The sequence below is a fragment of the Neofelis nebulosa genome, chromosome 8, assembly GCF_028018385.1.
Source record: "Neofelis nebulosa isolate mNeoNeb1 chromosome 8, mNeoNeb1.pri, whole genome shotgun sequence".
Classification (NCBI taxonomy): Eukaryota; Metazoa; Chordata; class Mammalia; order Carnivora; family Felidae; genus Neofelis; species Neofelis nebulosa.
The window spans coordinates 59416702-59430612 of record NC_080789.1 but is presented as its reverse complement, the minus strand read 5'-3'; the positions used below and the strand labels follow the sequence as shown (position 1 = coordinate 59430612).

The 13911-nt window shown below is 45.0% G+C and overlaps 1 protein-coding gene across 3 annotated transcripts in view; it reads right to left on the bottom strand.

Annotated features, from left to right (window-relative positions):
- TIMELESS (timeless circadian regulator) overlaps positions 1 to 13911 on the bottom strand; it is a 31510-nt gene that overhangs the window by 8640 nt on the left and 8959 nt on the right. For 2 of the 3 annotated variants that reach the window (XM_058742359.1, XM_058742361.1), the window contains exons 2-15: positions 8853 to 9013; positions 8552 to 8705; positions 6695 to 6809; positions 6537 to 6599; positions 5906 to 6007; positions 5577 to 5732; positions 5201 to 5334; positions 4907 to 4994; positions 3490 to 3666; positions 2896 to 3113; positions 2549 to 2652; positions 2234 to 2403; positions 763 to 897; positions 513 to 664 (exon numbers count right to left, since the gene is read on the bottom strand). In XM_058742359.1, the coding sequence (XP_058598342.1) occupies positions 513 to 664; positions 763 to 897; positions 2234 to 2403; positions 2549 to 2652; positions 2896 to 3113; positions 3490 to 3666; positions 4907 to 4994; positions 5201 to 5334; positions 5577 to 5732; positions 5906 to 6007; positions 6537 to 6599; positions 6695 to 6809; positions 8552 to 8705; positions 8853 to 8937 (1853 nt within the window). In that variant the 5' untranslated portion in view covers positions 8938 to 9013. Of the gene's footprint in view, positions 1 to 512; positions 665 to 762; positions 898 to 2233; positions 2404 to 2548; positions 2653 to 2895; positions 3114 to 3489; positions 3667 to 4906; positions 4995 to 5200; positions 5335 to 5576; positions 5733 to 5905; positions 6008 to 6536; positions 6600 to 6694; positions 6810 to 8551; positions 8706 to 8852; positions 9014 to 10050; positions 10151 to 13911 lie in introns of those variants that run through there. The other variant, XM_058742360.1, reaches the window with a different exon arrangement.

Below are 13911 nucleotides of genomic sequence, written 5' to 3'. Positions count from 1 at the left end.
AAGCCTGGAAGATTACTCATCAAAATGTTAATGATGATTATCTTCAGCCAATAGAATTATCTATATTTTCCCCCCAATTAATTGTGCTGATATTTCTCAAAAATAAGATAAAAACAAACAGCAGGGGGGCGTAGGTGGCTCACTCAGTTAAGCGTCAGACTCTTGATTTCGGCTCAAGTCATAATCTCACAGTTTGTGGGTTTGAGCCTCATGTCGGGCTCTGAGCTGACAGAGTGGAGCCTGCTTGGGATTCTCTGTCTCCCTCTCTCTGCCCCTCCCCTGTTCACACACTCTCTCCAAAAATAAATAAATAAACATTTAAAAACAAACAACAAAAACCCCACAAAGCCAATCCAAGCTCCCCAGGACTCAGTGCTCAGTACAGAGCCCCCATGCTTCTGATGGGACTTCTCTCAATTGAAGGCAAAGAACCTTGTACCACAGTGAATGCCTCCCCCTACCCCCGAAATCCAGGAGCTGAATCCAGGAGAAGGGATGAGCAGGGTTCTTACCGGGCAGACCTAAGGAGGGTTAGGGCCTGTGGGGCCTGACCAGCCAGGAGACAGTCTTGGATCCGCACCATGGCTTCTGCCCGCTGCTCTTCCACTGGCACCTCTGAGGCCGCATCAAAGGGAACCATGGAGTCCAAACTGAGCTCAGGATCCTAGAGAGGGATTAAGGCTATGGGAACAGAGGAGGGAAACCCAGACAGCCTATCGGTGCACTACCCTTGAGAAAGATAGACTTTCTGCAACTACCTACCTGGGCATAGCACTGTAGCTGCTCGGCCAGGGATGGCCACATAGCTTCTAGTTCCCCTGTGCTATAGGAGACATTACCAGAAGCAACAGGCTGATCTTGGACCTTCCTTTTCTTCTTTCTTTTCTTTCGTTTGTTCTATGGAGAAAGAACCATTGTTAGGATGACAGAAAAGCTAAGAGGACTTTTTCCCATCAATGTCTTCTCTATTAATTCATTCACCAGAGGTCTGAATTAATTAATAATCAATAGTCATGGAATGACAACTGTGTGCTATTCATAAGAATAGGGATGCAACAGTGAACAGTGTATTTCCTTGCCCTTGAGGAACATACAATCTAGTGGAATCTTGAGACAGGTGAGTAGACAGGTAAATTATAGTACAGTATGGGTAAGACCTAGAATATGGCTGAGCATAAAATGCCATGGCAAAACTTAAGAGTAGTATTTAACTTATTTCTTGGGATCAGAGATTTCCCAAAAGCAGTTCTAGCTTAACCAAGCCTATAAAATGAACAGATTTACTATGAGGATAAGAAATTCTACCCAAAAAAGGGGCACCTGGGTGGCTAACTTGGTTTAAGCATCCAACTCTTGATTTTGGCTCAGGTCATGATCTCACCTTTCATGAGCTCAAGCCCTGAGCCAGGCTCTATGCTGATAAAGAGCCTGCTTGGGACTCTCTTTCTCTCCCCCTCTCTCTGCCCCTCCCCAACGTGGTCTTGCACGTCTTTAATCTTTTATTTCATTTCAAGCTCATATTACAATCCCACGTTTAGGGATCTGGGGACCCATATGAGCAGGTTGAGTTATTCTAACGGTAACTAATATAGGATGAGATCCCAGACCTTCTGGCTTTTAATTTAGGGTTCTTTCCATCTCACTACAATGCTTCTGAAGTATAACCAAGAAGGATCACAGCATAATTACTAAACCCTAAAACTGTGAATCCCCATAGTTTATGTGCTTAGCACACAGTAGGTATTTAATAAATGCTTTCTAAATGAATTAAAATATTTATGTTACACTGGAAATAAATCTAATTGAAAAAAGGAAACTATAGGGGCGCCTGGGTGGCTCAGTCGGTTAAGCATCCGACTTCAGCTCAGGTCACGATCTCGCGGTCCGTGAGTTCGAGCCCCGCGTCGGGCTCTGGGCTGATGGCTCAGAGCCTGGAGCTTGCTTCCGATTCTGTGTCTCCCTCTCTCTCTGCCCCTCCCCCGTTCATGCTGTGTCTCTCTCTCTGTCTCAAAAATAAATAAACGTTAAAAAAAAAAAAAAAAAAAAAAAAAAAGAAAAAAGGAAACTATAGTAGACTCACATGAGCAACACCAACAAACCCTTTGCCCTCCTTAGTTCAGAGTAGTTCTAATAGGTGAGCTTAAGCTGCAGAAATATGAGGAGAGTTTCCTGTTCTCTGACCCTTCCCTCATGGCTCTTTCCAAACTGTCCACATGCCGGGGCTGCCCAGTACCTGCACCACCAGATTCCCACGGCTCCGACAGAACCGCTCCAACATCCTGAGGAAGAGGTGAGTGGTTTCTACCAAGTCACGAAGGAAAGAGCGTGGCTGACATCTCTCATCAAACTTTCGAAAGAGTGCCAGGAACAGCTCTCGGTACTCCATCACATAGAAAATGTTGTCTAGGAATGGAGAAGAGAAAGGAATGGATGGATTGGTCTGGAAACTTTGGTAAAGGGAGAGATGGATGAAGTTGGGACTGCAAAGAGTGAGATTGTGGTCAAGAGACAGGAAAGGCCAGGGTCAGAGACCAGGCCAGGGTCTCACTCTTGATGATGCGGCTGCTCTCCCTCACAGCCTCATCTGGGGACATGTCCATCTCATTCACTGTGGCCAGCAGCTCCTGATAGGCCTTCAGGGCCAGGTGCATCCTGTGAGATGAGGGAAAGAGGAGAAATGGAGGACAACTTAGGAAATTGGCTCATGGAAAATGTATCACTTCTAAACCTTCCCTAAAAAAGGTGCCATCAAAAAGAATGACCCAGCCAGTCCCTGCTCCCCATCCTTACCACCTTAATCCTGAAACAGGAAGAAAGTACCACCTGGAATTCAGGCACTCAGATTCCCAACCTAGCTGAGATGCCCACTCTGACCCCAGTTCTCATCCCACTCACCGACGTGCCCAGGAGGCAGCTTCCTTGCGGTCCGTCAGCATCATTTCATAGTAGTTGGTGAGGTTCTGCTCAATGAAGTGGAAGGTACGGACACTGAGGGTCTCAGAAACCAGGCCTGGCCGGAAGGAGGCAGCTCGGTTGAAGGCCATGAAGAAAGCCAAGGCCCACATGTAGTAGGTCTCATCATGCTGCTGAGCCTTCTCTCGCAGCAGGTGATCCTAATGTCGAGGAGAAAAAGACCACCCTGTGACCCCAGGGCTTCCAACTTTCTCCTTGTCGTATGACGATGGGATAAACCCTAGACACCATTATAACCACATTCTAGGACCAGAATTTCCACCCTCTCTTGTTCTCCCCAGGTCTCTCCACATTCCTTTCCCCTTCCTCTGGGGCAATTTCTCTAAGCCTTTTTAAAACTGTCCCAATTGTCCCACTCCTTCCTAACATCCTCACCATCTCTCAAGGGTGCCCTATACCTTGCCCAACTTCTAATCCACACTCTGGGGTCAGCCTCCTTCAGGCTCCTCCCCAGCTGCCCTTCTTACCCACCACTGGTCCCATCACCTCCCTATCCCATCCTCCCTAGGTTCTCACCTTCACTGAGCCCATGAGCCGGTTGTAACAGTTCTCCAGAAACTCAGAGCAGAAGTCTCTGAGGAAGAGTCTCACATTGAGGGCGGAGCGGCGTTGAATGGACAGCTCCTGGGCAGCCTGCCGACGTTTAGGCACCCTTCGGGGCTGCTTTCCCAAATCTGAACTGTAGTTTTGGAGCTGGGGGTGTACATTGGGGGATCAGAATTGCTCCTCATTACCACCCTCCCCTTGCAGCTCTTTCCACATCCCTAGTGCAACCATTTTCTCAGAAGAAACTCTTAGAAGGTTCTCTCCCTCTGGTACTAAATGAAGATACAGGTAAAGACAATAATGCCAGAGGCTCTATTTCTCCTACAGTCTCCAACTTACTTTCTTTCTTTTTTTTTAAAAAAAAATTTTTTTTTTTTTTAACGTTTATTTATTTTTGAGACAGAGAGAGACAGAGCGTGAACAGGGGAGGGGGCCCATCTTTCTTTCTTTTTTAGAGAGTATTCTTTTGGGTCTCTGGGTGGCTCGGTTGGTTAAGCGTCTGACTTCGGCTCAGGTCATGATCTCACAGTTGGTGGGTATGAGCCCCGCTCAGGCTCTGTGCTGACAGCCTGGAGCCTGCTTCAGATTGTGTCTCCCTCTCTCTCTTCCCCTCCCTTGCTCACACTCTCTCAAAAATAAACATTAAAAAGGGGCGCCTGGGTGGCTCAGTCGGTTAAGTGTCCGACTTCAGCTCAGGTCACGATCTCGCGATCTCGCAGTCCGTGAGTTCGAGCCCCGCGTCAGGCTCTGGGCTGATGGCTCGGAGCCTGGAGCCTGCTTCTGATTCTGTGTCTCCCTCTCTCTCTGCTCCTCCCCCGTTCATGCTCTGTCTCTCTCTCTGTCTCAAAAATAAATAAACGTTAAAAAAAAATTAAAAAAAAATAAAATAAAAATAAACATTAAAAAAAAAAAATGAGTATTCTTTTCTTTTAAGTTTATTTATTTATTTTTGAGAGAGGGAGAGAGAGAGAGCACAAGCAGGGGAGGGGTGGAGAGAGAGGGAGAGGATCCCAAGCTGGCTTGGCACTGTGAGCACTGAGCCTCACATAGGTCTCAAACCAACGAACCATGATCACGACCTGAGCCAAAATCAAGAGTTGGACACTCAACTCACTAAGCCACCCAGGGGCCCCTCTTACGGTCTCCAACTTTCTAAGAACAGGAACAGAGATGCTTTATTTCCAGAGAGGCTTATTTACCTTTCTCTCTTTTTTTTCCTTTTATGATTTTAAGTAATCCCTACACCCAACATGGGGCTTGAACTCACAACCCTGAGATGAAGAGTCACATGCTCCACTGACTGAGCCAGCCAGCTGCCCCACTTGCTTACCTTTCTTAGGTACCTTTAACTCCACAATGTTCTCACCCAAGATGGGAGCATACTCACATTGTGGAGACCTTTATGAAAGATGAGGTCCCTCTCCCCAATGGATTTCAACCCCTGGACAATGTAGGAGCCCCCAAATCGAGAATGTCTGCAGTAAAAAAAAAAAAAAAAAAAAAATAGTCCAGGGTGATTCCTCAAATTCTCTGGAAGCTTTATCCCCATTCTCTTTCATCAGCACATCAGAGCCTGCTGTAATTGCAAAGTGTCATCTGGTCACCACTATCTTAGCCTTTGGCCTTAGCATTCCATACTGATGGGATGGGAACATGGGTAGGGCAGATCCCTGCCACTTACCTGTTGCTTCGCTGAAGGGCTCGAGTCTTCTTTTCTGCCATTTCCCTCTGGCGTAATACCTCCAGTTCTGCCACATCTGTGCTCCGCTCCTTAGCTAAGCGCCCCTGTCCTACTCCCGCCAGCTGTTCAGGGTTCTAGATTTGGAATAAGGAGGGAAGAGTCAGAAGGACTGTCATTCCTTATTGTAGGTTCAGTCCTAGTGAAGACAGAAAAGGTGAATTAAATAGGACTGTTGAAGGTACCCCATATTCAAGACATAGCTACTCTGTTCCCCACCTGCCACCAGATAATTTGGCCATTATTACAAGAGTAATTCTGGCTATATAGCAGAAAAGTACATGGGTGAAGGGACTGGGGAAATAGGCCAGGTACTCACCTGGTCACGAAACATAAGGGAGACAATCTCTAGCACATGCAGGCTCCACTGTTGCTCAGCAGGTGAGCTGGCCAGAAAGAGAAGCAGGTCATCCAGGCCACTGAGGTGAATTGCCCAGAGAAGCTGGTCATGGACACTGGCGTCATCATCGATCCTCTGAGCAGTGAGTGTGATAAGGGGAAGAAGAGCAGTCATTCAGTTTCACTGCCCTGCCTTGAGGTTCTCCAACTCATCTCTTGAGCAAGGTTCCCCCTGACCTGTCAGAGGGCAGAAAAGCAAAAACGGGCACTTCATCCTAACCAAGCATAAGAAAGCAGACAACCTCTCACCTTTTCCTGATCAAGGTCGGCTGGAACATGGAGAATATTTCTGACCAGGAGAAGGATCCGTTCAATCAGCAAGTTGTCTTCCTCTTGTCGTTCCTCCCAGCCCTAGTCAGAAGGACAGTTAGAGGAAGACACTCCCTGTGGAAGGCAGGCGGCATCTACCCAGGCTGGGGGACGTAGGCCGAGAAGAGAACCAGGATTAAGAAGGAAGAAAAGAGGGGCACCTGGGTGGCTCAGTTGGTTAAGTGTCTGACTTTGGCTCAATTCATGATCTTGCGGTTCATGACCTCGAGCCCAGCATGGGGTTCTGTGCTGACAGCTCAGAGCCTGGAGCCTGCTTCAGATTCTATGTGTCCCTCTCTTTCTGCCCCTCCCCTGCTCATACTCTGTCTCTCTCTCTCTCTCTCTCAAAAATAAACATTTTAAAAAAAGAAAAAAAAAAAAAAGAAGGAAGGAAAGAGTTCAAGCACTCCGGAGGCAGCAAGAGACAATGGATGGGACTATACATCTGCAAGGACTGAGGCCATATCTCCAAACTGTGCTGTCCTGACAATGCCCAGCCTGGCACCCTGCCCAGAGGAGGAGCAAGACACTGATGGTCCCCTGGGATCCTGGAAGGTGGAGACCCACTCACCAGCTGTAGCAGCTCATACAAAGTTTCACTGAGGACTCCAAAAGCCTTCTCACTGGCAAAGGCCTGTAAGATAGGGGAATGGACCTTAAGTGGCACCCACCTTCTCCTTCCCTACTGCCCCCAACTTCTGCCCCAGGGACTCTGAAGGAAAACCTCACCTCTTTGTAGGCCTGCAAGTAGGCTAGCACCTGCAGAAAATGGTGACGAAAGCTAGGTTCTTTGGGCACACTGCCAAAACAGAGCAAAGCTGGTTGTGTCAAGTTCACCATCAGCCTGGGGAAACAATGAAAGAGGGAGATGTTCTTACATTTCCCAGCCAGAGTCAAACACCAAAATCTACCAGTTCATGGAGTGCCTGGGTGGCTCAGTCAGTTAAGTGTATGACTTCAGCTCAGGTCATGATCTTGCGGTCCATGAGTTCGAGCCCCACATCAGGCTCTGTTCTGACAGTGCAGAGCTTGCTTTAGATTCTGTGTCTCCCTCTGTCTCTGCCCCTTCCCCACTCACATTCTGTCTCTGTCTCTCAAAAATGAATAAATGCTAAAAAAAATTTAAAAACGGGGCGCCTGGGTGGCTCAGTCAGTTAAACGTCCAACTTGGGCTCAGGTCATGATCTTGTGATTCGTGAGTTTGAACCCCACATTGGGTTGTCTGCTGTCAGCACAGAGCCCACTTCAGATCCTCTGTTCCCCTCTCTCTGCCCCTCCACTGTTCACATGCTCTCTCCTTCTCTTTTGAAAACAAATAAACATAAAAATATATATATATATTAAAAAAATTAAAAAACAAAAGCAAAGATATTTGCGAATGACATATCAGATAAAGGGTTAGTATCCAAAATCTATAAACAACTTATCAAACTCAACACCCAAAAACAAATAATCCAGTGAAGACATGGGCAAAAGACATGAATAGACACTTCTCCAAAGAAGACATCCAGATGGCCAACCAACACATGAAAAAATGCTCAACATCACTCATCATCAGGGAAATACAAATCAAAACCACAATGAGATACCACCTTACACCTGTCAGAATGGCTAATATTAACAACTCAGGCAACAACAGATGTTGGCGAGGATGCGGAGAAAGAGATCTCTTTTGCATTGTTGGTGGGAATGCAAGCTGGTGCAGCCACTCTGGAAAACAGTATGGAGGTTCCTCAAAAAACTAAAAATAGAACTATCCTATGACCCAGCAATTGCACTATTAGGTATTTATCCAAGGGATACAGGTGTGCAGTTTCGAAGGGACACATGCACCCCCATGTTTATAGCAGCACTATCAACAAAAGCCAAAGTACGGAAAGAGGCCAAATGTCCATCGATGGATGAATATTTAAAGAAGATGGAGTATTTTATATATGTATATATGTATATATGTATGTATATATACATATATATATACACACATACATATATACATATATGTATACAATGGAGTATTACTACAATGGAGTGTATATATATATATATACACTCCATATATACGTATATATACACACAATGGCGTATTACTTGGCAATCAAGAAGAATGAAATCTTGCCATTTGCAACTACGTGGATGGAACTGGAGGGTATTATGCTAAGTGAAATTAGTCAGTCAGAGAAAGACAAATATCATATGACTGAGGTCATATGAGGACTTTAAGAGACAAAACAGATGAACGTAAGGGAAGGGAAACAAAAATAATATAAAAACAGGGAGGGGGACACAACATAAGAGACTCATAAATATGGAGAACAAACTGAGGGTTACTGGAGGGGTTGTAGGAGGGGGGATGGGCTAAATGGGTAAAGGGCACTAAGGAATCTACCCCTGAAATCATTGTCGCACTATATGCTAACTAATTTGGATGTAAATTTTAAAACAAATTAAAATTAAAGGGAAAAAACCAAAAAAACTTACTAGAAAAAAAAAAAAGCAAAAACAAAACAAAACAAACCCCACCAAAACCTATCAGCTCAAACACCAAGGGCTGGTGCATGGTAAAAGTTAAAACGCTGGGGAACCAACCTGATAACAGCATCGAAGAGAGGCTTGTCCTGGCGGTGTTGGGTAAGGATGGGTAGAAGGTCACTCTGCAGGATCTGGGCTGCCCCCAACTGTTGCCGCACATCGCGAGTGTCATCCTCATGCCTCAAGTAGCGGATCAAATCCTTTACACTCTCTTTAGGGACAGAATAAACACTTACAAGAAACCCTGGAAGAAGCTCCACCTTGGCCCATGTGCTATTCATACCCAGGACTTGAGAAATTCTACAGATCTCCTCGATTCAAGCAAGTTTTGTACCTGTTTTCTCCAAAAGGTACTCACCTAAGCAATCTGGTTCTTTGTGGTAAGTGTCTCCCTCTAAGTACCCAAGGGCACTACATGTGGCTAGAAGTTCACAATTCATCATGTACAAGTCCACACACCAGTGGACCGGCCACGAGAGGTATAAGATGTGTAGAAGCAGGACACAGAAATGATGAGGCCTGCAGAGACAGGGAAAGAAAACAAATGTAGGGTTCTCTCCATGAAAGGGAGAGGGGAACAGAACAGGACCCTAATGCTCTGAGTATTCTGAACAAGGTCCTCACATGCTTCGCTTTTGTCAGAACCAAAAGTGCTAATCCTAGTTCCAGGAAAAGCTTAAATTAAGGCTTCTACCTAACCAAAACCAAGGAGGTGGAGCACCTGGGGGGCTCAGTCAGTTAAGTTCTGACTTCAGCTCAGGTCATGATCTCCAGTTCCTGAGTTTGAGGCCCAATATCGAGCTCTCTGCTATTAGTGCAGAGACCCCTTCAGAAACCCCCTCTTTCTGCCCCTTCTCCCACTCGTGCATGTTCTCTCTCAAAAATATATAAACATTGAAAAAACAAAAAGAAAACAAAAAAACAAGGAGGCTCCAAGCCTAAGAATTAAGTACCTGCCCCATACTCTAATAACTTAGAACTGAAACTATGAAAACGGTCTGTTTCAGAGTCAAGATAATGCATAGAAAGGTTGGTTAGAGAAAGGCATCAATTGTGAGACTTTCACCCTCAGAGAGCTCTGTAGCCTTTTAGAGGAGGGGGGGAATGAGCTTCCCTCTCCTTTACAGCTCCCTCCACCTCCCATAGCCCTTCCACACACCCTGTTACAGCTCTATGTACAAGGGCTCAAAAACCCAACTTTGACCATACAGTGATGCTACGTGGGCTCTAACACTTCTAGGAGGCCTGAAGCATCTGAGGCACTGGAGATGCATGGAGAAAGTTCCTTCACTCTCCTCCCCAATGTTACTCTTAAATTTTGGGAATCTTAGTAGAAGCTAGTGTCTAACAGAATGGGTGAGGAAAAGAATTAAACTGATTAAACTCCCCATCTTTCTCTAGAGAAGAATCATCTTCCTTTTCTAAAGCACGTCTCTTTTGATTAAAATCCTTACACCCTCATCGGATAATCAAGTAGGCAGAGATTCAGAATCTTGGATGTTTCAGAACCTGACACTGATAACACAGACACACACAAACACATTGCATTTACTAACCCGTTCCTGTGGAAAATCGGGAATATCTGTCAATCCTGTCCCCTCCACATTCAGCTACACTGCTCTCAGCCCTTGGTAGCTTCCCCTAAAAAGACCTTTCCCTGTTCCATACCTACCTCCAGCCTGACTCCACCCGTTCCCCCAGAGGAAATGGATAGTATCCAAGATACTGAGGTTTAATGCTTGATGTTATCTCCTTGCATTTATGTAACTGGTCTACTTCTCCAGGCTACCTGCTATCCTCTACCCCCTCCTAGTGCTAATCTACTTTCTGAACGCTCAGCCCAGCAAGAGTGAGCCTGTAAAACATTCATTGAATGACCAACTATAAAGTCTGAAGGGAGACTTCTCTTCAATGCCCTTTCTCATAGGACCTGTAGACCCTGAGACCTGGGGTTCAGTGTGGTAGGTATAGTGTGTGAGATCTCTGATTATCTCCTTAGCTACATCCAGCTTTTTCTTTTTCTTTCTTTTTTTTTAAGTAGGCTCCACAGTGTGGAGCCCAATGTGGGGCTTTAATTCGCAACTCTTAGATCAAGACCTGAGCTGAAATCAAGAGTCTGATGCTTAACTGACTGAGCCACCCAGGCGCCCCTTCCAGCTTTTCCAGACAGATCACTGGTGTGCTTACCTATGTGCACACACGCACACACACCCAGACTGAAGGGTTTCCCTGTCTGCTCTCTCCAAGTGGCAGCCTAGGAAGCTGACAACAGAACGGTCCATAAAGATGCTGAACTAGCACATCCTCCTCAAAATAAGACACAGCATCCCACTCTGGCACTAAAAGGTGTGAAATGATAAAGTCTTCTAACGAGAGACAAAGCCATGTCTGCGAGGCTCTAATAAGAAAGATAACCTCATACAGTCCCATCTCTCCTTCCCCTATATCTTGCCTCCTCCACTGTAGATCAATTCTATATAAAGATTCAGTATATGTAAAATTGGCCCAGCAGAGTACTCAAACATCTGTTTTCAACACATCACCACTTTACCTGAAAGGCAAAATTAACAGAGGTAGTAAGAGCTACCTGTTACCTGACTACCTATTACCTGGCAACCAAACTAAGATAGGGGAGGGGAAAGGAGATAGCAAAGGAGCAGCCCTTGCAGACATGAGAAGGGAAGATGTTATGTAAGAGACGCAGGACCTCAGGTTCTAATCCCCTGCAGTTTTGACAAAACCAGAAAGACACAGGCAAAGCAGAAGAAGAAATGGGTCAGAAGACCTATTATAAAGCTTTCAGGTTATGAAGCAAGCTGGCAAGCTTGGGCCTATTCATTAGAAGTGGAATAACAGGGGCGCCTAGGTGGCTCAGTCGGTTGAGCGTCCCACTTCGGCTCAAGTCATGATCTCGAGGTCTGTGGGTTTGAGCCCCGCGTCGGGCTCTGTGCTGACAGCTCAGAGCCTGGAACCTGCTTCAGATTCTGTCTCCCTCTCTCTCTGCCCCTCCCCCACTCATGCTCTGTCTCTCTGTCAAAAATAAATAAACATTAAAAAAAAAAAAAGAACTGGAATAACAGCTCTCACAGGTGTTTCAGCTGTGGAACACACTATTAAAAAAATCAGCCAGGGTCAGAAAACTTACAGTTCACTCTTTTCATTCATTTAACTAGAAGCTACTCAGTCTGGTCTCATCTTCCTCTCCTAGACCACTTACAATCTGATTGTCTTATTCCCCTCTACTAAATGTTGTCCTATGCATTTCTGAATGCACTCAATTCTTTCATAGGAGAATCATTCAGTAGAAACAAACACAAAGAACAGTACAATGGTCAGAGGTGGGATCAGAGTCCTAGCTTCACTGCCTCCTTCCTATTCTTCACCAAGTCAGTCAGTCACAGAAAGGATGCTGTGGCAGCCACAGAGGTGCCCGTTCAGAGATTTTTCTTCAAGAAAGAGCTTATGGGGGTGCCTGGGTGGCTCAGTTGGTTAAGCGTCCAGCTCTTGATTTCGGCTCAGGTCATGATCTCACACTCATGACATCAAACCCTGCATCAGGCTCTTTGGGGCTCCATGAAGCCTGCTTAAGATTCTCCCTCTCGAAAGAAAGAAAGGAAAAGAAAAGAACTTGTCCTTCAGCTGCAAAGAATGCAGCTAGCTGACAGCTCCTCCAGGATCCACCTCAGTCCCATCTTTCCTGGGCAGTCCCCCAGCTAATGATAAGCATAGGGGTCCTGGGGCCTAGCCATTTCTGTCCAACAAGGATTCCTCTATTAGGCAATCTTTGCTTCTGAGTTTCTCACTGGCTCAGCTGAAACTCTCACCGCCCCCAACTTTCCTAGCCCCTTGATCTATCACAGGCACTCCTAACTCTATCTCAGTGTCTGCTCCCCAGAGGTCCTGAACTGACAGATCCCTATCCCACTTCCATTATACGGTTATTGTATTATGAAAATCCAGTTAAGTTACATCACAACACATTGCAAACTCAGATGGATAATATAAAGTTAAAATGAAAATCAGTGGTTTTCATGCTTTATGATTTCATGTACCATTATATATCCCCCAAGCTGGAGAAGCGATCTTGACTGGTAAGGATATTAAAAATAGGAACATTAAAAATAAGCACTTTTTAAAAACCCCATGAATATCTATTAACACCAATGTTTCATAAAAGGAAAAGCTTAACACACATATACAAAAAGTAGCTATTATATAATCTCAGCTATGTCCTTTCCCTTAAGGTACATAAACAAGTCTTTATCAAGAGTCACATGCTCTACTGACTGAGCCATCCAGGTGCCTCTGAAAGAATTAATTTTGAATTAATGGATAATCCTGGGTTATAACCTTTGAACCAATGAGCTCATTTTGGAGATTACAACCCAACAAAACAATTCAAAAAAGAGAAGTAATCACTGATACAAAACCAAAAACAATAACTCTTCCTAATACATTCTAGTTTATAAAATGTTTTCATAGCTTTAACTTCACTTTGAACCTCACAACAGACCTAAGTGATAAATACAATCATTTCCATTTCACAGGTAAAGAAACAGTCTCAGGTCTCAGAGAGAATAGAGAATATACACTTCAGTAAGATATTTATAGATGAGTTATCTTTAATGGCAAAGCCTTGGAAACAAGTCAGATATCCCAAGTCTGGGAACAGTTAGGAAAACTCTGGAATGTTAATAAACAATATATCATATAAAAACTAACTGCAGGGCGCCTGGGTGCCTCAGTTGGTTGAATATCTGGCTCTTGGTTTTGGCTCAAGTCATGGTCTTGGGTTTGGGCCCTGCTTGGGATTCTTTCTCTCTCTTCCTCTCTCTGCCCCTCCCCTGCTCTCTCTCTCTTAAAATGGATAAATATCAAAAGCAAAAACAAAAACAAAAAAACACTGCACACTAAAATTCAAAAGCTTAGGGGCACCTGGATGGCTCAGGCATTTAAGCTTCTGACTTCAGCTCAGGTCATGATCTCTCTCTTTTATTTAAAAAAAAGTTTTTTTTAATGTTTATTTACTTTTGAGGGAGAGAGAGACAGAGTGAAAGCAGGAAAGGGGCAGAGAGAGATGGAGACACAGAATCTGAAGCAGACTCCAGGCTCTGAGCTGTCAGCATAGAGCCTGATGCGGGCTCGAACCCATGAACTGTGAGATCATGATGGGAGCCAAAGTCAGACATTCAACTGACTGAGCCACACAGGTGTCCCAGGTCATGATCTCTTGGTTTGTGAATTAGAGCCCTGCATCTGGCTCTCTGCTGTCAACCCAGAGCTTGCTTCAGATCCTCTGGTCCCCTCTCTCTGCCCTTCCCCTGTTCAGGCACGTGCATGCATGCACATGCTCTCTCACTCTCAAAAATGAACAAACATTTAAAAAAAGGATTAAAAAATGAACAAACATTTTATTT